The sequence below is a fragment of the Zingiber officinale genome, chromosome 9B, assembly GCF_018446385.1.
Source record: "Zingiber officinale cultivar Zhangliang chromosome 9B, Zo_v1.1, whole genome shotgun sequence".
NCBI classification, from domain to species: domain Eukaryota; kingdom Viridiplantae; phylum Streptophyta; class Magnoliopsida; order Zingiberales; family Zingiberaceae; genus Zingiber; species Zingiber officinale.
Genome location: NC_056003.1, coordinates 96978048 through 97002299, shown reverse-complemented (window position 1 = coordinate 97002299; position 24252 = coordinate 96978048). Strand labels below are relative to the sequence as shown.

The 24252-nt window shown below is 37.6% G+C and overlaps 2 protein-coding genes across 2 annotated transcripts in view; both read right to left on the bottom strand.

Annotated features, from left to right (window-relative positions):
• Window positions 1–8708: 8708 nt before the first annotated feature.
• Window positions 8709–9760, bottom strand: LOC122025696 (mannose-specific lectin-like). Its single transcript, XM_042584543.1, has one exon. The coding sequence runs from the start codon at window positions 9717–9719 to the stop codon at window positions 8898–8900; it is 822 nt and encodes a 273-aa protein (XP_042440477.1). The 5' UTR covers window positions 9720–9760; the 3' UTR covers window positions 8709–8897.
• Window positions 8709–24252, bottom strand: part of LOC122023196 (mannose-specific lectin 3-like) — a 34823-nt gene continuing 19279 nt past the window's right edge. Inside the window, exons 3-4 of the mRNA XM_042581276.1 lie at window positions 21982–22709; window positions 8709–8835 (exon numbers count right to left, since the gene is read on the bottom strand). Of these exons, the coding sequence (XP_042437210.1) occupies window positions 22044–22709 (666 nt within the window). The 3' untranslated portion in view covers window positions 8709–8835; window positions 21982–22043. The remainder of the gene's footprint in view (window positions 8836–21981; window positions 22710–24252) is intronic.

Below are 24252 nucleotides of genomic sequence, written 5' to 3'. Positions count from 1 at the left end.
TTGACTCTTCATCTTCCTACTTAAGTCAAGTCAAACTTGACCACTTCTCTCCCTTGGTTGATCTAATCTAACCATTTGATTCAAGCCAATTTAATATAATGAATCTAATTCATTTAATTAAATTGATTCAATGAGTCATAATCTAAATTAGACTTATTGAACACATGAATCAAATTGAGTCCAACTCAATTAGTTCAATTAGGATTACTCTTAATCCAATTTGATTCATCACATGAATCTAATCCTCTTGGTTCATCATATGAACCTAATCTCCATCTAATTGTCCTTTGTGTGTGATCCTATAGGTTCTTATAACGTTGGCAATGCTCCTAAACCCATTTAGAAGCATAAGTAATGAGCGGTATCTAGCAACACATCATTACTACCCAAGTTATAAGAATGTTGAGATCCAACATCACCTTGTGACTACTAATTGTGACTCCTCACAACATATGACATTGTCCTTCTATACTAGACATCTAGATTGATCAATGTGAGGCATAGACCGTGTCATCCTCTAATCAATCTAAATCTTGAACTCCAAGTAGACTCAATCAATCAAATGAGCTCAATATCTCATATTGACTCATTTGGGCATGGCCATGCACTTCGTGGTCTCACTCTATCAGGAATATCGATATCGCTCCCGTCATATAGGAGGGATAGATCTCATCTATATCACTCACATCCCTCTACATAATTCGTTACATACCCAGTAATCGCCTTTATAGTCCACCCAGTTACGGGTGACGTTTGACGAAGCCAAAGTACATAACTCCTTATGTAGGGATCCATGGTGACTTCAGGTCCAAGGACTAGTAGTCATACTAATAGCCACATGAGAAAGTATATGACACTCATATAACGATCCATGATACTTTCTCATGGCGGGTCATTCAGTATATATTCTCCAATGCATACCCATGTGTCAACTTGATATCTCTATATCCATGACTTGTGACATCAAGTCATCGACTTGACTTACATGCTAGTCTTATTGCATTAACATTGTCCCTAAATGTTAATACTCGACTAGGAATGATTAAGAGTAGTGTTCCCTATATCATCTCACTATTGATTCAACCAATCGATTGGTATTGGTAAGAACCTTCTACTCAAGGACGCTATTATACTTAGTTTATTTGACAACAATACAAGTAAGCATAATAACCAAAACCAAATGTCTTTATATATAAGAATAGGATACAATGAGTCCATACAACAATCATCAAATGATTGGCTCTAGGTCTCTAACTAACAATCTCCCACTAGCACTAGTGCCAATCAGTGTAGGCTCTAAGGCCTAATGACCTAGTGTGACCTAAATCACCAAAGCCTTGGTCAAGGGATCTGCGATGTTAGCCTCTGTGGGTACACTGCAAATCCTCACATCTCCTCTATCGATGATCTCTCGAATGAGATGAAAGTGGCGTAGTATTTGTTTGGTCCGCTGGTGTGAGCGAGGTTCCTTAGCCTGTGTTATAGCTCCATTGTTGTCACAATAGAGCTCAATAGGGTCAACGATGCTAGGAACTACCCCAAGTTTAGTGATGAACTTGTGAATCCAAACTGCCTCCTTTGCTGCTTCTGATGCAGCAATATACTCGGCCTTTGTTGTAGAATCAGTGATTGTGTCCTGGTTCGAACTTAAGAATATATCAAGAAATATTCTTTATATACTTCTTAAGTACATACTCGGCAATATACTTCGTCATCGTCGCCATATATCAAGAAATATTCTTTAGTCCTTCTTAAGTACTTAAGAATATTCTTGACTGCTATCTAGTGACTTTCACCTGGATCTGACTGGTATCTGCTCATCATGCTCAAAGCATACGAGACATCAGGACGAGTACATAGCATGACGTACATGATAGATCCTATGGCTGAGGCATAAGGGATCTGATCCATGCGGTCTCTCTCCTCTCTAGAAGAGGGACCTTGAGTCTTCGAAAGACTCACGCCATGTGACATCGACAGAAATCTCTTCTTGGAGTTCTGCATGACAAACCGTAGGAGTACCTTGTCAATATATGTACTCTGACTTAGGCCAAGCAACCTTTTAGATCTATCTCTATAGATCTGTATGCCTAGAATGCGGGATGATTCACCTAAGTCCTTCATTGAGAAACAAGTCCCTAGCCAAGTCTTGATAGACTGTAGCAAAGGGATGTCCTTCCCAATGAGAAGTATGTCATCCACATACAAAATGAGGAAGACAACTATGTTCCCTACAACCTTCTTGTAGACACAAGGCTCATCTTCGTTCTTGATGAAACCAAACTGTTTGATTGCATCATTGAATCGAAGATTCAAGCTCCGAGAAGCTTGCTTCAGTCCATAAATGGACCTATGCAGCTTGCATACTCTGCTAGTATGCTGTGGATCTACAAAACCCTCAGGTTGTGTCATGTACATATCCTCGAGCAGGTTTCCAATCAGAAACGCGGTTTTGACATCCATCTCCCATATCTCATAGTCATGGTATGCTGCAATAGCAAGCATGATCCGAATGGACTTAAACATCGCTACTGGAGAAAAGGTTTCATCATAGTCAATACCATAAATCTGCTTGAAACCTTTAGCTACCAAGCGACCCTTATAGATAAGTCCATCCATGTTAGTCTTTCTCTTAAAGACCCACTTACACCCAATGGGTTTTACCCCTTCAGGTGGATCAACCAAAGTCCATACTTGGTTGGTGTACATGGATTCTATTTCGGATCTCATGACCTCTAGCCATTTCTCAGAATCTGGTCTCATCACAGCTTCTTGATAGGTGGTAGGCACATCCTCTATGAGCACAACGTCATCATGGTCAGACAAGAGAAATGAGTATCTCTCAAGCTGACGACGTACCCTATCAGACCTGCGAAGAGGTATGTCTACTTGAACTGGTTGTTGTTTCTCAACTCGTTGTGGAACAACATCATCCACAACACTTTGTGGTTCCAATTCAACTTCTATCGAGGCTTCAGTGCTATGGTCCGCATCTTGAACTTCTTCAAGATCGAATGTACTCCCACTAGTCTTTCTAGAAACAAAGTCCCTTTCTAGAAAGACCCCAGTTTTTGCCACAACTATCTTGTGCGGACTGGGAATGTAGAAGTAATATCCCTTAGTTTCCTTGGGATATCTAATGAAATAACACTTATCAGATTTGGGTCCCAGTTTGTGTGAGACTTGACGTCTAACGTAAGCCTCACAACCCCAAATCCTCATAAAAGACACCTGAGCATCTCTCCCAGCCCATATCCTATATGGTGTCTTTATCACGGCCTTGGATGGAACTCGGTTGAGTATAAAAGCTGTCGTGTCTAGAGCATAGCCCCAAAGAAATGTAGGAAGATCTGTGTGACTCATCATAGACCGTACCATATCTAATAGGGTACGGTTCCTCCTTTCAGATACACCATTCCACTGTGGTGTTCCAGGAGGAGTGAGTTGGGATAGAATCCCACACTCAGCTAGATAGTCACGAAACTCATGGCTAAGGTATTCTCCACCTCGATCTGATCGAAGTATCTTAATACTCTTGTCAAGCTAGTTCTATACTTCATTCTTGAATTCTTTGAACTTTTCAAAGGATTCAGACTTATGTGTCATCAAGTACACATAACCATATCTACTGAAGTCATCAGTAAATGTGATGAACCTAAAACCGCCTCTAGTAGCGACATTGAAAGGGCCACATACATCACTATGTATAAGTCCTAACAAATCAGTCGCTCTTTCGCTGTGCCCACTAAAGAGAGTCTTGGTCATCTTGCTTAGTAGGCATGACTCGCACGTCTCATAAGATTCAAAATCAAATGAGTCCAGCAAACCATTCTTATGGAGCTGGGATAAGCGCTTGTCATTTATATGACCTAAGCGACAGTGCTAGAGATAGGTTTGGTTCATATCATTTGACTTGAATCTCTTGGTATTTATGTTATAGATAGGACTTTCAAGGTCTAGAATGTAGAGTACGTTCATCAGAGATGCACTACAATAGAACATATCTTTTATATAAACAGAACAACATTTATCCTTTATTATAAAAGAGAAACCTTTCTTGTCCAAACAAGAAATTGAAATTATGTTCTTAGTTAAAGCAGGCACATAACAACATTCATCTAATTCTAATACAAGCCCAGAGGGCAGAGATAGATGATAAGTTTCTACAGCAACAGCAGCAACCCGTTCTCCATTGCCTACTCGTAGGTCCACCTCTCCCTTCGTCAATGGCCTGTTATTTCTCAGCGCCTGCACATTAGTACAAATATGAGAAGCACATCCGGTATCTAATACCCATGATGAAGAAATAGATAGATTGACTTCTATAACATATATACCTAAAGTGGAAGTCTCACTTTGCTTCTTCTTAAGATCTTCCAGGTACACCTTGCAATTCCTCTTCCAGTGCCCGGTCTGACCGCAGTGGAAACAGGTAGCATCCATGACGACCCTCCCTTTAGGCTTCAGTGCCTTGCCTTTGCCCTTGGCTTGGGACTTTCCTTTGCCTTTAGGCTTGCCCTTGCCCTTGTGTTTCTGAACCATCAAAATAGAGTTGGGCTTAACCCTCTTAAGGTTGAGCTCAGCAGTTCATAACATACTAAGCAGTTCGGGCAGTGACTTGTCAATTTCGTTCATGTTGTAATTTAGAACGAATTGACTATAGCTATCCGGCAAGGCTTGCAAGATCAGGTCAGTGGCCAGCTCTTGGCCAAGTGGAAATCCCAACCTCTGTAGGTTCATCAAAACACAGTACTCCAGAGAAGAAATTGATGAAGAGCATTCTGAGTGAGCAGAATGCATACAAGACTATATTTATGACTAGGTATGTAAAGTCATACAATGAATTGATCTATTCGGAAAGTATTTGCATATAATGCAAATTACATAATCTGATCCTAACAGATATGCCCCTGGAAACATCATGATTATTAAAACTTTAGTGTGTAGGACATCTAGGTAGAACATCTCTATTTTATTCTTATTCTTATTCTGGAATGCATGAAGTGATTTCCAACATCTTAAGATTTTGAGATGTTCAAACTTATATATCATTTGCTGGTAAACACATTTCTGTAGTACTAACACACTTGTCAGATTATCAGTTAATTAAGTTTGTAGTGATTGTAAGTTTAGGTGGTAGTAATTATCAGTTTAGAAAATCATATTCTGGATTGCATAAAGTGATTAACAATTTAAATGGTTTAATGGATTAGTTTGTTCTTGCTTTTTTATAGAAATAATGTTGAAACTAGTTTCGTATACTTCTTTGTGATTTTTATGTAAACTTCACATCCTTAAGCTTTGAGATCTTACTAGAGTGTTACTGCTGTAATGTTATGACATAAGGTACATGACTTCCTCTATGATTCCTTCTTTCTGTTGCTGCTGTTAGCTATTCTAGCTGCTTTCACATAATACATGGTTTAAGATATACTGTCAAGTTTATATATTCATCAACTTTTTTCGTGCTCACTTGTTTGACTAGTCATGAAAATGTGAAGCGGCAACATTTCTCGTGCTTATTTGGCCATTCTTTTACTTCAACATTTCAGAAGGTCCAGATTTATGTACTTCGCAATTTGGTTTCTACTGTGCAAAAGATGCAAAGCTGCAAGAAGTTTATAATTTGGTTTTCTACTTTTGGGGCTTGTTTGTTTCAATTATCACTTTAGTTTGTAGTGGTTTATTAGATTATCCATTTCAATTATCAGTTTGCAATGTTTATCAGTTTATACATGCATGTTTCTACTTTTCTATGGCTTTAACTATATTTTATTTTCAGAAAAGGGAGAAAGCTGGGTTTGCAAGCTAAGTCTATGAAATTCTGCATGCAGAAAAAGGACCAGTACGTGAAGATTGTTGCACATCCTGACTTGATCTATTCAGAAAAGGACAAGTTAATTTTCATGGTTGTGGTCTGATAAACTTAATTTTGTGGTTTCATCTTTTGTGGTTGTCATGATTGGATACTACTTGTGGTCATGTTTGGATAGCTTGTAGTAATTGTAGAAGTTTATAAACTTAACTTAAGTGAATGTACCTATATGTTGTACCAGTTTTTGGTTGAGACAAGAAATGTATTAAAGACAACTGAATGTATATATGTTGAAAATGGTTTTTGTGAATGTATATGTTGTACTAGTTTGTGTGCAAAAAAATATTTTATCTATTCGCGATACATTTTCTAATCAACATTGAAAATGATTTTTTAACCGTTGTGAAAAGTATATAAAGACAATGGTTTTAAACTAAATTTTGAAGAAAGACAACAGTGTATTTGTTATCAAAAGCATATCTGCGATCAAAATGATTGCTAAACTAGCAATTACAATGGTTTTATACTATTACAGAACTGTTGTCTTTGGTATTAAAAGACAACACTTTAAATCCGTTGCATGACTGTTGTCTAATGTGGTCAAAGACAACGATTTTAAACCGTTGCCTTTACCTCACATTTAACAACACTGCCAATTACAACAGTTTTAAAGGACCTACGACAACGGTTTTAAACCGTTGTCTTTTAATGTTTTTGTTGTAGTGGATGCTTACTGAATGTCACCTGGGGTAATGTATCTAACTGTGCTAAAATCTCATAACCACTAAATCTTCATGGTGGTCCTTCTTATTCAATCTTTCCATTGAAATTTTTATTTCTGCGCCATGGGTGTTGCACATTTGAGAATCGACGGTGGCATGTATAGCATATTTTACTCCATAATCTTTGAGATTTAGTTTCAACTACACATACTGGACATGCTTTATAACCCTTTGTGCTCCATCCAGATACTGTTTTATATGCTGGAAAGTCATGAATGATCCACATCATAGCAGCATGTAATCAAAATACTTGTTTAGTCGATGCATCATATACTGCCACCCCATCATCCCATAGCTCCATCAGTTCATTGATCAAAGGTCATAAGTATACATCTATCTCTTTCCCAGGTGATTTAGGCCGAGGAATTAAAAGATACATAATCAAGTATGATGGCTTCATTATTTTCAATGGTGGCAAATTATAATTTACAAGTATAACAGGCCACATACTATAAGCATTTGACATATTTTCAAACGGATTAAAACTGTCTATAGCCAACCCTAAACGAATATTTCATGGATCACTAGCAAATATTTCATGTGATATGTCAAATTCTTTCCGTGATTCACTATCTGCTGGATGCCTTAATACACCTTCAATTTCAATCCATTTTTCTTTATGTCATATCATATCTTTTGTTGCATGTTTTGCAATAAACAACTGCTTAAGTCTGGGCTTCAAAGGAAAATATTGAAGAATTTTTTGAGATTCTTTTTTTTATTCATCCCATCATATTTGTATCTAGGCTCCTTGCACACTGGACATGTATCCTTATTCTCATGCTCATCCCAAAATAATATACAATCATTCTTACATGCATATATCTTCTCATATGTTAATCCTAACTCTTTTAACATTTTCTTTGCTTCATAATGAGAGTTTGGAATTACATTCGGTTTGGGAAATGTCTCTTGCAATAACTGAAGTAACATATCACAAGATTTATTGCTCCAACCATTTAACACCTTCACATGCATTAACTTGACCAAAAAATTGAATATAGAAAAATTAGTACAAGTGTAATACAACTCTTTTTGTGCTTCTTCAAACATTGAGTAATAACTTCCTCTAATATCATCTGCATTCATGTTTTCATTAATATCATCTAATTGAGACTCAATGGTATTGATATTTTCTGCATTTCTTAAATCAGTAAACATGTCTTGAAAATCATCTTCTTTAAAATCATCTTCGTCCATTGAAACTTTTCCTTACCCTTGGGTACTTCAAAACAAAATTCCATTATTAATAATAAATCGAGGTCTGTTTTGAAAAATACCTCCATTCTCTTTTTCCAGCTCGCGAACTCCCCCTCAAAATTTAGTGGGTAGATGCTTGGTCCGACCATCTCATGTGCTTCGTTCGACCGTTAGTCCTCCTGGAACTGTTAGGTTCTGATATCACTTGTAGGACCGGGTAGGCCGGCTGGAGAGGGTTGAGTTGCATGAAACACTAAAACACAGCACCTTTCTCGTCTTTCGACTTAGATTAGCAACAATAACATAAAAATAAACAATACGAAACTAAAAGAAAGAGACTCAGAATTTATTTTGTTACAACCGGGATGATTGTTAATCTAAGACAGATGAAAGCTCACTAAGAATCTCTTTTGATGAAGCCGGAAAAGCCTCTTACACACACTAACATCGCAGACTATTGTTAGCAAATAAATACACAAGTTGTTGCTACATCCCTAGGTCCAGGAGTCTTTTTATAACCCCTGAAAAAATTTATCCGCAGCTTCAGGGTACCTCAAAAGGGTTTGGAGAGTGCCTCTAGCGAGGCGCAGTGGAGAGAGGCTGACACACTATAAATATAAAACGAGGTATATACAGATAGAAGTCGAGAGAGGCTGACACACTATATATATACCTTAAGGACGATAGTATCCACTATTTTTAACTTATTCTCTAGATGATTTCTAAAATTTAAAATAAAAAAATCTTCTCCTCCAAAATTTCAAACATTAGCCAATAATATTGTTTCATATTATCAAAGCTGGAATTGGTTAATTAGATTCTACCTTTTAATTTTATTTTTTCAATTTATATATGTGTGCTATTAGATTTCTTTAATTAATTATTTTTTTCTTTTTTCAATGCAATTCAACTAAAAAAAGGCAGAGCAGATAGATAATTAAGGTGATCGACTCACACCAACTTAACAGTAGTTACGTACACCAGAACAACGAGGCTACGTGCTATGCCACCATGTAGCTAGCTAATTATTATTTATGCCTCGCTTCAATTTATTCGCTTTTATTTAATAGCTACCCATGCATCCTTCGTGGTGAAGGCAACTATTTTTTAGTCACCATGGCGATCTTCCTGTTCGTGGGTTCATCGTTGGGGATCGTAAATATAGGGCTGCCGTAGATGACGACGTGGCCGTCGCGCTGCAGGACGAGGATGTACTTGCCCTCCGGGCCGCGGGTGTTGCTATCCCAAATTTTGTTGAAGTTAATACCCTCGAAGATGACTAAGTTTCCGTCGGTCTGCATGCGGGCGAAGCACCTCGTACCTAGGTTGTTGGTTTGGGAGGACCACATGACCTGGTTGTTGTTGTTGGCGTACAGCACCAGGTTGCAGTCGGACTGCATGACGAATGTATAGTCCCCTTGTTTGAGGGATTCGTCGGTGCGCAGCTTGTGACCTCCATAGAGAATGTTCGTGGATTCATCGCTGCGGCCCCTTTTGACGATCACGGCGCCTTTGGAAGTGGCGGTGTTGGAACCGGGGGGGATGGACCATATAGAGCGGCCGAAGATGACGACGCTGCCGTCGTTCTGCAGGACGAGGATGTAGTTGCCCTCCTCGCCGGCGGTGTTGCTCGACCAAACAACCTGGTCATTGTCGTTGCGGATGACGAGGTTGCCGTTGGTCTGCAAGTGGGCGAAGCAGTTGTTGCCTAGGCCGTTGGTGGGGGAGGACCACACGGTCTGGTCGTTGTCGTTCAGCACCAGGGTGCAGTCGTCGGACATCATGGTGAATTTAAAGTTCCTTTCTCTGAGGGATTCGCCGGTGTTCAGCCTGTCACCACCAAAGAGAACGTTGTTGGCCATGGAGGAAGGCAGGAAGAGGCCGAGGAGGAGAGCAACAGAGAGCATGACAAGGGAAGCCATGGTTAAGCTACGGATGTCACTCACTTCAGTCAAGTGATCGCTTGTTTAGAGTATCATGCAATTCCCATCTATTTATAGATGAGAAGGTGATAAATTTATTTATTAAAATTAAAGCATTCGAAATTATACCAAGTGGTTGTGCGGTAGATAATCCAGGTAAATAATTTATCATTGATTTGTAGAGTAGGACAAAACTAGCCAATAAATATATGCCACTTCACTTTAAGTTCGCTACCATTGTAATGCGCAAATATTAAAAAAAATATATAATATTGACCGAATTTTTACGGAACGTTATTCTGCCAACTCATCCACATTATTTGGTTGGCAGTAAGTCATAATCTTGCTTAAAATTTCTAATATACATAAAAGGTTATTAGCCAATGACAAAAAAAAATTATTGAAAATTGATGAATTGTGATTTAGGTAGTAGTGAATTTGAGACAAGCTGAAGTGCATGTTTTTTTTTAAATGCCAGTATATTAAATACATATGAGGGCATATATATCGAACATTGGATGAAAATCAATCGTGCTATATTGACAATAAAGAATATCAACAAATGGATGCATAAACAAGATGATCCATGGCAACGTTGGAAGTTTTGACAGGTCATAAAGGACCATATTTTAGGTGTAAGAAGAGAAATCCAAATAGATTAAGAAAGAACGAATATTTGACAATGATAAAATCTTGACAAGTTAAGATTAATCAGATATTAAGTAGGAGATGAGAAGTCTAAACAAGTCAAATAAGTGTTTGGCAATCACAAATTCTTGTAGATCAAACTTGATCGGATATGAATCATAAGATAAGAAATTTTAATAGATCAAGGTTAATCAGATGATAGGCAAGTAAAATCCTACACTACAAGAAAATTGATATTTAGTGATGAAATATTTCGTCACTAACATATTAATGTTCGTCTCTAACAAATATTTACATCGATAACTTTTCATCGCTGCGCTAGAATCGTCGTTATAAGTTTGTCGTAAACAATTATTAGTGACGATTTTTTTATGTTTCGTCGCTAATAAATTAACGACGTAATTAACTCATCGCTAAATAATTTTAATCGAAGAATTAAAATCTTTCGTCGCTAAGAAATTTGTTTGCAACGAATCTAAATTTTTTGTCGCAAACAAGTTGGCTATGATTTTCCTAATGTCGTCGCTAACGCCATCTTAATTCGTCGCTAACCCATTTCATTTCGCCGCAAACGCCTGCGATAAGTATTGATATGTTTAAGTTATTAACAATGAATTTGAACTGTTTCATCGCTAAGTTTTCGTCGCTAACAATATGATTCGTCGCTAACCCCATTTCATTTCACCGCAAATGCCTACGATGAGGCTCGATATGTTTGAGTTGTTAGCGACGAATTTGAACAATATTTCGTCGCTAATAATGTTAGTGACAAATTTCGAGGAATTCGTCGCTAATTACCTTCGTTTTTTTAAAAAAATATATATTTTCAACATACTCTGTATACACATTTACAAACCCACACAACCATCACAACTCTAACAACAATATTCACAATAATCACAACTCTAACACCAATATTCACAAACTTATACAATATTAACTCTAATAACAAATTCACAAATAAACTCACAAACAACTCATACTTCATCAAGTATAAGTTCACACCTGTAACAACATTCACAAACAGATGCAAGTACTAAACATCAATGTCTAACATCAAGTAACACAACAAATAAAGTACACAAGTAACGCAACAAATAAAGTACAAACAAGTAACAAGTTTAAAACATCAAGTTCACATCTAGAAGTCCAAACATCAAAGTCTACAAGAAATAAACTTCACAACATGATGTTCATATCCAAAAATCCACAACATCAAAGTCTAAGAACGAGGAGGAGGAGATGGAACCGAAGATGAATCATGGATCAAGGAATCTAATGCTCCAGGTGCCAATCGGTTACGAATTTGTTCAAACATATCTTGTCTTGATTTCATTGATGCTAACTCATCTTGGGTGCTTGCTAATTGAACTTTGGTGTTTGCTAACTCTTTTAAGGTGGATTCAAATTGTTCACGTAATGCGGTGTAAGTTGATCTGGTTGAGGAGATGACATTTGAAGAAGTGGACCTAACTGGCTTTGGCTCACTTCCAAGTCCTCTAATGTATCATGAACGAGTGAATGAACTTTATGTGACAGAAGTTGTAGATGTTCACTGCATAAATAAATATTTAAGTTATAATTTTATAATGAAATATAAACAATAAAATTATATAATGTAAAAACTTACTTTCTATATTAGTCAATTTCTTTATAATTGTTAAGAATATACCAATGTGTTTTCTTATACAAAGTCAAAGGTAATTTAAGATTATGTTGGTTGCCAAACACTCTTGCTTGTTGTGAGAAAACACTTAAATTGCATGTTAATGGTTGAACATCTTTGTTTCATTCTGGTCTACTAAATCTTGTCTCAATTTGACTCATTTATAAAGAACTGAAAGTTAATGCCTCATTTATAATATATCCCTTTGCAATAGATCCTTCAGGTATTGCTTTATTACGAACATATTTTTTTAGTCTGCCTAAATATCGTTCAAAGGGATACATCCATCGTGACGAAACATGTCCAGCTAACATGACTTCACGGGGTAAATGAACTGCCAAATGAACCATAATATCAAAAAATGCTATAGGAAATATTCTTTCCATCTTACACACTATGAAGACTATTTTCTCCTCCATTTGATATAAGTCCACTATGTGTAAAAATCCTGCAATTATCTTTTTGAAAAAAAATCACATAACTCAATTAGTGTGCTATGTATATCTTTTGGGAAGAATTTACGTACAACAGCGGGAACTATTCTTTGCAACAAGACATGACAATTATGTGATTTTAATCCATGTAACTTTCCATCATTTACATTCATATATCTAGATATACTAGCAGCATATCCATCAAGAAACATCATAGATTTTAAAAATTGACGAAATGCACGTCTTTCTTCCAATGTCAACGTGAAACTTGCATATGGTTTACTAAATTTGTCTCCAACTTTCATTAAATGCAATTCACTTCTAATCCCCATATCTTGCAAGTCTAACCTTGTTTTAAATATATCCTTTGACTTTCATCTATATTAAATAATGTGCCAACCAAAGCATCACAAATGTTTTTTTCAATGTGCATCACATCTAAATTGTGTCTCAACTTTAAATTTGGCCAATACTTTAACTCAAAAAATATAGACTTCTTTACTCAATTTATATCATCTAAAGATCGTTGCCAGTTTTTTCTTAATGTAGGATGTTTACTAAATGTCACCTAGGGTAATGTATCTAACTGTGCTAAAATCTCATAACCACTAAATTTTCGTGGTGGTCCTTATTCAATCTTTCCATTGAAATTTTTATTTCTGCGCCATGGGTGTTGCACATTCAAGAATCAACGGTGGCATGTATAGCATATTTTACTCCATAATTTTTGAGATTTAGTTTCAACTACACATACTGGACATGCTTTATAACCCTTTGTGCTCCATCCAGATACTGTTTCATATGCTAGAAAGTCATGAATAGTCCACATCATAGCAGCATGTAATCAAAATACTTATTCAGTCGATGCATCATATGTTGCCATCCCATCATCCCATAGCTCCATCAGTTCATTGATCAAAGGTCATAAGTATACATTTATCTCTTTCCCAAGTGATTTAGGCCCAGGAATTAAAAGATACATAATCAAGTATGATGGCTTCATCATTTTCAATGGTGGCAAATTATAATTTACAAGTATAATAGGCCACATACTATAAGCATTCGACATATTTCCAAACGAATTAAAATTATTTGTAGCCAACCCTAAGCGAATATTTCATCGATCACTAGTAAATATTTCATGTGATATGTCAAATTCTTTTCATGATTCACTATCTGCTGGATGTCTTAATACACCATCTATTTCAACCCATTTTTCTTATGTCATCTCATATCTTTTGCTGTATGTTTTGTAATAAACAACCGCTTAAGTCTGGGCTTCAAAGGAAAATATTGTTGAATTTTCTGAGCATTTTTTTTATTCATCCCATCATACTTGTATCTAGGCTCCTTGCACACTGGGCATGTATTCTTATTCTCATGCCCACCCCAAAATAATATACAATCATTCTTACATGCATGTATCTTCTCATATGTCAATCCTAACTCTTTTAACATTTTCTTTGCTTCATAATGAGAGTTTGGAATCACATTCGGTTTGGGAAATGCCTCTTGCAATAACTGAAGTAACATATCAAAAGATTTATTACTCCAACCATTTAACATCTTCACATGCATTAACTTGACCAAAAAATTGAATACAGAAAAATTAGTACAAGTGTAACAACTCTTTTTGTACTTCTTCAAACATTGAGCAATAACTTCCTCTAATATCATCTGCATTCATGTTTTCATTAATATCATCTAATTGAAGCCCAATGGTATTGATATTCTCTGTATTTCTTAAATAAGTAAACATGTCTTGAAAATCATCTTCTTTAAAATCATCTTCGTTCATTGAAACTTTTCCTTGTCCTTGGGTGCTTCAAAACCAAATTCCATTATTAATAATAAATTGAAGTCTGTTTTGAAAAATACCTCTATTCTCTTTTTCCAGCTCGCGAACTCCCCCTCAAATTTTGGTAGGTAGATGCTTGGTCCGGCGATCTCATGTGCTTCGTTCGACGGTTAGTCCTCTTAAAGCTATTAAGTTCTGATACCACTTGTAGGACCGGGTAGGCCGGTTGGAGAGGGTTGAGTTGTCTGAAACACTAAAACACTACACTTTTCTCATCTTTCGACTTAGATTAGCAACAATAGCATAAAAATAAACAATATGAAACTACAAGAAAGAGACTCATAATTTACTTGATTACAACCGGGGTGATTGTTAATCCAAGGCAGATGAAAGCTCACTAAGAATCTCCTTTGGTGAAGGCGGGGAAGCCTCTTACACACACTGATAGCGCAGACTGATCCTGTCCGAATCGCCGAACCAAGGGACGCTGGGCACGTGGCGCTCTCCTAGTCGATGGCACAGGCCTCCGAAGCTCCGGCGATCCTGCACAGAAGTCGGGCCGGGAAGGGGTTCCCGGCGGCGACCCTCCGACGCTCAAGTCAGGTAAGTAGTGGAAAAAGGAGCTCCCAAGCTTTTAGAATGCGTACCTCCGGCGAAGTCTACGGTTCTTTATATAGGGCGATGAAAAAGCTCCTACACGCCTATCGAGGCACTTGCGTATCCGCAGCCCATGCCTCGGTGTGTGCCTGTCAGAAAACTTACCTGACGCCATACTGCAACAGTCCCATCGCGCCTTCGATGGGACAACAAGACACCCCGTTGTCAGACTAAGAGTATGGCTTAGTCATGTGACTTGACGGCTATCAGGAGATGTTCCTGTTCTCCTTTACCGCCGGCCGGGACGTACGTCCGGCCGGCTGGATGGAGAACATCGTCCGGACGGCCTTCATCCCCTGCGCCGGCTGGACGGCATGCCCCTCACATCTCGCCTGTCCCTTGTGCTGAGATGTCGGGGAGACTTCCAGGCGAGTGACTTCCTCTCGGCTCTGAGACATTGTTTCATTAAGCGTCGGAACCCCAACCCGGTCAGGGCGCCTTTTACTACCGAATGTCCATTGGTCGGCCGATCGGCCTTATCCATTTCTTCCAAGTCCGGTCGGCTCACCCTTCTCCGGCGGGCTACTTGGCCATTTGACCTCCACGTGGCGTTGACCCCTCGTTAGGGGGTCCCGGGCTCTTACCACCGGATCACAGACTATTGATAGGAAATGAATACACAAGTTGTTGCTACTTTCCTAGGTTCAGGGGTCTTTTTATAGCCCCTGGAAAAACTTATCCACAGCTTGAGGGTGTCTCCAAAGGGCTTGGAGGGCGCCTCCAGCGAGGCGTAGTGGATAAAACTTTATCCACTATGAACGGCTACTTTGACTGGCGGGCGCGCCTCGGAGGCACCTTCAATCTCCTTTGAGGGCGCCTGCAGCAATCTTCATCAGCTTCTCTCACTCCTCTGCTGCTCCGATTGCATGAGTGATTGCAGCCAACCGAAATAGGGTTCACTCGAACTCAATTTTCGATCTTCTTCTCGAGCAGTCTTCTTCCCCGGCTTCTCATCCATCGGACTATAGCGTGCCTCCTTTTCGTCCACCGGTGTACTCTTCCGCAGTACCTCATCTCTTAGACGCACCAAGCCCGTCGACTCTCTCCCGTGCCATCTTTCTCGTTAACTGCGTCTTCCGCTCGACTTCCTGTGCTCCTAATCTTGCGCACTTAGACACATGGATCAAAACATAATAGAACCTACCCTAACTTGGTTGATCACGCCAAAAATAACCTTGTGGTTCCAACAACTATATCTTTTGCCTTGCACCTCTTGACTTCTCGATCCATTTCTTCTTCTTAAGGAGCTTTCCGTTTTCATCAATTGGAGTTTGAAATCACTCCATTAGAGTAAACCATTACTCTATGTTCATCATAAAGAAATTTTTGAATGGTGGAGGTGCTCGGATATTATATCCGAGTCCATCTTGGCACTCTATTTTTGAACTTGAGCTCATTGAATGATAATTTCTTGACTTGTTGAAATTAGGGCTTCAAGCTTCACTTTCTTCTTCTTTCTATAGCTCATTGCTAGGCAATTAATCCGAGAACAATGACATCACTTTAATATCACTTTTTAGGATATTTCAGGAGCTAGAGGGGGTGATTAGCTCCAAACACTTCGTTGATGATTTGTTATAGAGAAAAACTCGAAGTAATGCTAACACCCTTGATTTTACTTAGTATCCACCTCCTTGAGGTGACTAATTAAAGGGTCCACTCTCCTCACTCATAATACATTATGAAAACCTCCTTCTAGGAGGAGAAGAAGTCTCATACAATCAAATACACAAGTAAATAAGTAAAATACAACAAGAAATACAACAAGAAATGCAACAAGAACAAGGAAATAAATATAACAATGACGTCCTTTGCTGTTGATCTCTTGTTGTTGTGGATTACCTCTTGATACTTAGTAAGTGCAGCAACACTTGTCTCTAAGAAGCTTCATGAACTGGCGATGAAGAGTGGAGAAGAAGTGTCCCATTTGAATCCTTAGCGAACGCCTTTTATCCCACAAATTAGGGCTCCCAATTGATTGACCTTGCTAGCTCCCAATCGATTGTCGTGGCAAATTCAAGAAATCTAGACATCCAAACCTTTCAACGACTCTTTTCTTCTTCTCACAATCGATTACCTAATTGATTACACGACTTCTTAATCAATCACCCAATTGATTCAGAAGCCTAGTATTCACTCGCGAGCTTCTCCCAATCGATTATGCTCTCGCAAGGAAGCTACTGTGCTTCATAAAAAACTCCTCTTAATTGATTAGATGATCGATCAAGAATCCGCTGTTTGTCGTGAACTTCTTCTCCCAATTGATTTCCTAATCAATTAGGATTGTCCTTGATTGATTTCCCAATCGATCTGAGTCCTTTTTATTTTGTGAAGAAAAGCTCCCAATTGATCACCTAATTAATTGGTGCAACTCTTGATCGATTACCCAATATATCCAGACGCCTTATGTTTCATGAAGGCTCCAAATGGATCACTTGATCGATTAGCTTTATCCTAATCAATTTGCCAACCCTAACTTGCTTAACCCAAATCTAGTGTTCCCTTACCTAACCTCCGGTCAACCGTGACCTGTAGGGATTTCTTCACCAAGTGTTAGGTCAATATTTGACCACTTGGACTTTCCATCTTGCATCAACTTTTCGTTAGACTTTCGATCACCAAGTGTGATCCTACTTGACCCACTTTGATTTTCCTCTTACCTAACTATAATTAGGACTTTTCTTTTACCAACATCGGGTCCTCCTTGACTTACTTGAACTTTTCTTTGTCTAATCGCAGTTAGGTCTTTTAATTTGTCAACGTGCGGTCCTCCTTGATCCACTTGGTTTTTCCTTTACCTAACTATAGGTTGGACTTCCCTTTGCTAACATGTGATTATCCTTGACCCACTTGGACTTTTCTTTGCCTAATCGCGATTAGGACTTTGCCTTACCTAACCTCCAGCTAGAACTTTACCTTGCCTAACCTCCTATTAGGATTTTATTTTATCTAACTTCCAGTTAGAACTTTTCCCTTGCCTAGCCCTCAAGTTAGGACTTCATCTTGCCTAACTTCCAGTTAGGACTTTATTTTGCCTAACCTCTGATTAAGATTTTCCAGTCAAGTATGATCCTCCATGTCCTACTTAACTTTTTCTCACATATTATCAAGCATCCGATCAATCTTGACCTACTTGACCTCTACTTCACATATTGCCTAAACATTGAAACTCAAAGTTGAATCAACTCAAGCTTAGTCAAACTGATCAACCTTGACTTGAAGATGATTGCACCAACAATCTACCAACAGTGAATTCTAGCAACTGATTGCTAGGAAAAAATCAGTTCGAACAATAGTCTTATAAAGAGAATTTCAAGAAGGACTCACGGTACCAATTCTTGAGAGGTTAAAGGAGAAGTGTTGGTGCATTTTAACCATCAAGAGACATTCCAAAGTGAGAAACAAACATCCAAAGTAAAGTTTCTAAATTGTAAAATAGTTTTACTTTCATTTCCATTTGTATTTTGTATTGCTAGTACTTGCTTGTAAAAATAGGTGTTATAAGAGATTTCTCCGCCTTTGGAAGGTTTCCAAGAAAGAAAAGGTTTAGTGGAGATAGATTGTACAAATAGTCCTTGGATTAGTCGCCTTTAGAGGTGGATATAAAGTAAAATCAATGTGTTATGAATGTGGTTTCAAGGTTGATTTAAGTTTTCCATTGTACATTTAAATAACAAGTACACAATCTAGACAAAACGATCAAAGCAATTCACTCACTATAACTCGTATATGTCTTAACAATAAGATTTTAGATTTCTACTCATACTAAGCACCAAATCGAATGAACTTAATTAAAATAATTTACACTCACATCATCCTCCACTACTTTCCTCATTATAGAAGATTTACCTACAAGAATCCAAATGAGTGACTCAAGAACCTAATAAGATATATCAATAAATTAAGTATAAGACAACTTCATTATTATCTAAAAAAAGTTTAAAAGTAATTTTTACTCTCACGGATTGACATACTTGGTGCCATAGGTGTTATTGTAATAGATCTTAGGATCAATTTCCAATAGATACAAAAATATTAGGTTGTAAGTTTATAAACAAAGTTCCACATTGAAAATATATAGAAAAGATCATGGGTTTATAAGGGAAAAATATTTCCATTGGTATGAGGCCTTTTGGATAGAGCTCAAAAATAAAACTATGAGGGATTAGACCTAAAGTGGACAAATCATGTCATTGTAAAGATATCTAAATCTCTTTTAGTCCTAACAATTGGTATCAGAGCTCAAACTGCCAGAAGGTCTAACCGTCGACTGTGTACAAGAGTTATAATCTAATTGAGCTATGTGAGTAAAATATTGACCTCGAACAAATGAAGTGGAGACTGAACAAATGAAGTAGCGGCTCCCGTGTTCAAATCAAGAGGATCAGACACCAATCAGGAAGTCCTAGTTGCGGTTAGGCAAGGAATTTTTAGTAGGTCGGGTGGACCGAGGGGCAGGAAGACTTGGTGGGTCGAGAATCGGGCGTGGGAAGTCTATGGTCTTTTGTTTGAGGAGGAATTGTTGGGTTACAAGTTTGCACACATGGAAAAGATCATGAGTTTATAAGGGAAAGATATTTCTGTTGGTATGAGATCTTTTGAGTAGAGTCCAAAAATGAAATCATAAGAACTTAAGTTTAAAGTGAATAATATTATACCATGATAGAGATATCTAAATCCTTTTTAATCCTAATAAAAAAATATTTTGATGGATATTGACCTCTCTAATATAAAGCCCCACTGCGCTAGAGTACATGGAGCCAAGGACCACTAAGATGAACGAAACACACCATTATAGTCTCTTTAAAATAGTGTGTTTAAAAATTTGTTTAAAAATTTGCAACTACTTAGAGTTGAAATTGAGCTTAGCTTTTTATTAAAAAGATATTTGAAAGGGTGTATTCGTATCCACTTCAAATAGTACGTTAGTTTATTGACGTTGCTTTATCATAGTGTCTAGCATAGTGATATCATATTACTTGAGGTATCATGTTCGAATCCTCTTAGCGACAAATAAAAAAATAACATTTACATAATGTTGCTTGAGGTACTGTGTTCAAGTCTTCTTAGTAGCAAAGTAAAACTGTACCTCCCCAAAAAAATCCCTTCAGATGTTTTTGGGATATGGGACCGCTTAGCGGTAGGGTCAGTCTCTATAAAAAGTTTCCTCTATATTAGTTTTGTCAAAGTACGTCTATCCTAGTGGAAGCACAGAGACACCTGTTGCCTGAGATGCCGGGTTCGAGCCCTCTTAGCAACACATTAATGCTGCCTGTGATGTCGTGTCCGAGCCCTCTTAGCAACAGTATGGTATTGTGTCTCTCCAAAACATCCCTTCAGGGGTTTTCTAGAGTATAGGGCCACTCTGCGGTGGGGCTAGTCACGTTAAAAAGTTTACTTAACACAGTTTCGTCCCCTCGGGACGGTTTAGTGGCTAGCGCATGAAATACTACTACCATAAGGTATGGGGTTCGAATCTCGGTATAGCCGAGGTAAATGTGTCTCTCATGTGTCAGTCACTATTCTAAAGGCTAGTAGTCACCCATGATTTACCTCCTCCGTGTTGATCTTGGGATGGGTTGACGAGGGTTTTGGGGGCAAGTGTAGTCATCTTTTATCACCGTGTGGGGCCGAGGAGGAGACGAATGTATTCGTCTTTTACCACCGTGTAAGACCAAGGAGGTGATCCACTAAAAAAGAAAGAGAGTAAATGATCAGAATGTTCTCTTTACCACCACTAACCACTTAGGACAATAAACGATCGAGCTGAGCTTGAGCTAACCTAGGCTCGAGCTCAGCTCGACTCGACTTATACAGGTTTAATTCAAGCTCGAGTTCGTTTGAGTCCGTAGAATTGGGCTCGGCTCAAGTTCAATATTTAATCATGATCTCGAGCTCAATAATAATAATAATAATAATAATAATAATAATAATAATAATAATAATTATTATTATTATTATATATTATAATATATATATATATTATTATTAGTTCGTTTGGCTCGATTAACCATAGAGCTAGTAATAATTAGATTCAAGTTAGGCTCAGTTTCTAATCAAGCTTTAAGGTCAGCCAACTTCGAGCTCAAATCGAATTTTGATCGAGTTGCTCATGAATAACTCATAAATGACTTGACTCATTTACATCTTTATAATATTATTATTATTATTATTATTATTATTATAACCATTTACACTAACATAGAAAATTTTATTTATTTATTTATTAAATTCGACCTTCCTCCTCGTGTTTTAGATCATTTTATCTGAGATCAGAATTAAATTAAAATTGATTTATAATATAGATAAAATATATTTTTTTATTAAAGTAATGTGAGAGACAATAAATATTAAAAGAAAAAAAAATTAAAAACTATTATCGAGTGAGGATGACACACTATATATTTTCATGAGCATATTACCCACTATTTTTAACTTATTCTCTATTTCAATTAGAGGTCATCTCTAAAATAAATAAATAAATAAATAAATAAATAATAATAATAATAATAATAACTTCTCCTCCAAAATCTCAAACACTAGCGAATAATATTGTTGCATATTATCAAAGCTGGAATTGGTTAATTAGATTCCACCTTGTATTAATTTTGATTTTTCAATTTATATATGTGTACTAGTAGATTTTCTTTAATTAATTTTTTTTTTTTCTTTTTCCAACGCAATTCAAATAAAAAAAAAACGCAGAACAAGCAGATAATTAAGGTGATCAACTGATCACACCAACTTAACAATACGTACGTACAAGATAAAAAAATAGGCTACGTGCCATGCATGCATTTGCCCCCGTGGGCTGGATCAACCGATTAAAACGTGACATCCTTGCACAATGAATTATAGGGTCGAAGGTCCACGGACGCGCACTGAATGAATAATCTGGGCCGACTATATTAAATCCCGGAGACACCACACTTTACCCGGGCCAGCATTCACCGTTGATTTACCTCCTCCTAGGATCCATGTGGGACCAAGCCTAGGGGGCCGTTGGGTGACGGGACCCATCTTTGTTTTTTGCACAATGTAGCTAATTATTATTTATGCCTCGCTTCAATTTATTCGCTTTTATTTAATAGCTACCCATGCATCCTTCGTGGTGAAGGCAACTATTTTTTAGTCACCATGGCGATCTTCCTGTTCGTGGGTTCATCGTTGGGGATCGTAAATATAGGGCTGCCGTAGATGACGACGTGGCCGTCGCGCTGCAGGACGAGGATGTACTTGCCCTCCGGGCCGCGGGTGTTGCTATCCCAAATTTTGTTGAAGTTAATACCCTCGAAGATGACTAAGTTTCCGTCGGTCTGCATGCGGGCGAAGCACCTCGTACCTAGGTTGTTGGTTTGGGAGGACCACATGACCTGGTTGTTGTTGTTGGCGTACAGCACCAGGTTGCAGTCGGACTGCATGACGAATGTATAGTCCCCTTGTTTGAGGGATTCGTCGGTGCGCAGCTTGTGACCTCCATAGAGAATGTTCGTGGATTCATCGCTGCGGCCCCTTTTGACGATCACGGCGCCTTTGGAAGTGGCGGTGTTGGAACCGGGGGGGATGGACCATATAGAGCGGCCGAAGATGACGACGCTGCCGTCGTTCTGCAGGACGAGGATGTAGTTGCCCTCCTCGCCGGCGGTGTTGCTCGACCAAACAACCTGGTCATTGTCGTTGCGGATGACGAGGTTGCCGTTGGTCTGCAAGCGGGCGAAGCAGTTGTTGCCTAGGCCGTTGGTGGGGGAGGACCACACGGTCTGGTCGTTGTCGTTCAGCACCAGGGTCTATTTATAGATGAGAAGGTGGTGCATTTATTTATAAAAATTAAAGCATTCGAAATTATAGATGAGAATTGAGAAGGTGGTAAATTTATTTATTAAAATTGAAGCATTCGAAATTATACCAAGTGGTTGTGCGGTCGATAATCAAAGTAAATAATTTATCAGTGATTTGTAGAATAGGACAAAACTAGCCAATAAATATATGCCCTTCATTTTAAGTTCTCTACCATTGTAATGCGCAAATATTTAAAAATTATAATATTGACCTAATTTTTACGGAACGTTATTCTGCCAACACATCCACATTATTTGGTTGACAGTAAGTTATAATCATGCTTAAATTTCTAAATATTTTACCTAATTTTTTTACGACAAAAGTTGTGTACGTAATCTAGAAGATATTTTCTGATCGATCCAAATATTCAAAGATGCCCACGCCATTGGCAATGGGACTCGTATATGTCTAACCGTTCATATCGATAAAGTATACAGAAAGTTATTAACAAAAGACATTTATTGAAAAATGATGATTGTAATAATGAATCAGAGACAAGCTAGCCGAAGTTCATGTTTTTTAAATGTCGGATGAGTTTAGTGGCTAGTGTATGAAGTATTGTCATTATAAGATCTGGAGTTCGAATCTCGATAAAGCGAGATATATGTCTCATTTATGTGTTAGTCACTATTTCAAACACTAGTAGCCGTTCGTGATTTATCATCTCCGTGTTGGTCCTGAGACGGGTTAACGGGAACGCTGAGAGCGAACGTATTCACCTCTTGTCATCATATTTTTTAAATGTCAGTATAGTAAAAACATATGAGAGCATATCGAACATTAGATGAAAATTAATCGTGCTACATTGACACTAAAGAATATCAACAAATGGATGCATAAAGAAACACAAGTATCCTCATTGCGGAACCAAGTAAAGAAAATATTTTTAACTTGTACCAATTATCAAGTACATGGATGATTCACAGCTAAGCAGTCTTGAGTCTATTTTTATCTCGAAGTCTTATGTCATTTGTATGTATAATTAAAACTCACATGCATAAGATTATGCTTGTTTTGTACTATGATGTTCATTTCTTGTTTTAGCAATAGGCAGTTGACATTTATATAGAGTGATTAAGTATTGTTGTCGTGCGCGAATGTGATACACTTTGATTTGATTTTAAAGAGATATAAATAATGTGATTGACTTTTACTTAGACAAATATGTTTAATCTTTCGATTAATATATCTTATGTTTCAGATTTAAAATTAAATAAAAAGTTTCGCTTTAAAATTTGTATTAATAATGCAATCGACCTCTGATCAAATTTCCAAGATCGGTTGACCAAGTTCAAATTAGGTTTCGTTGAATTTTGATATTTGATCAATATATTTGTTGATGAGAGCGAGACTATAATAGGAGAGTTTATTACCCTACAAGAAAATTGAACTTCAGAGATAAATTCATCTTGGAGAGTCAATTTTTTATCTCTAATGAAAGTTTCTGAATATTACATCTCAAATATCCATTAATGAAAGCTCCGTAGATGA

Bases quoted from the DNA above. Each gene is read 5' to 3' on its own strand.
- LOC122025696 (XM_042584543.1), bottom strand. From the start codon at position 9,719: ATGGCTTCCCTTGTCATGCTCTCTGTTGCTCTCCTCCTCGGCCTCTTC.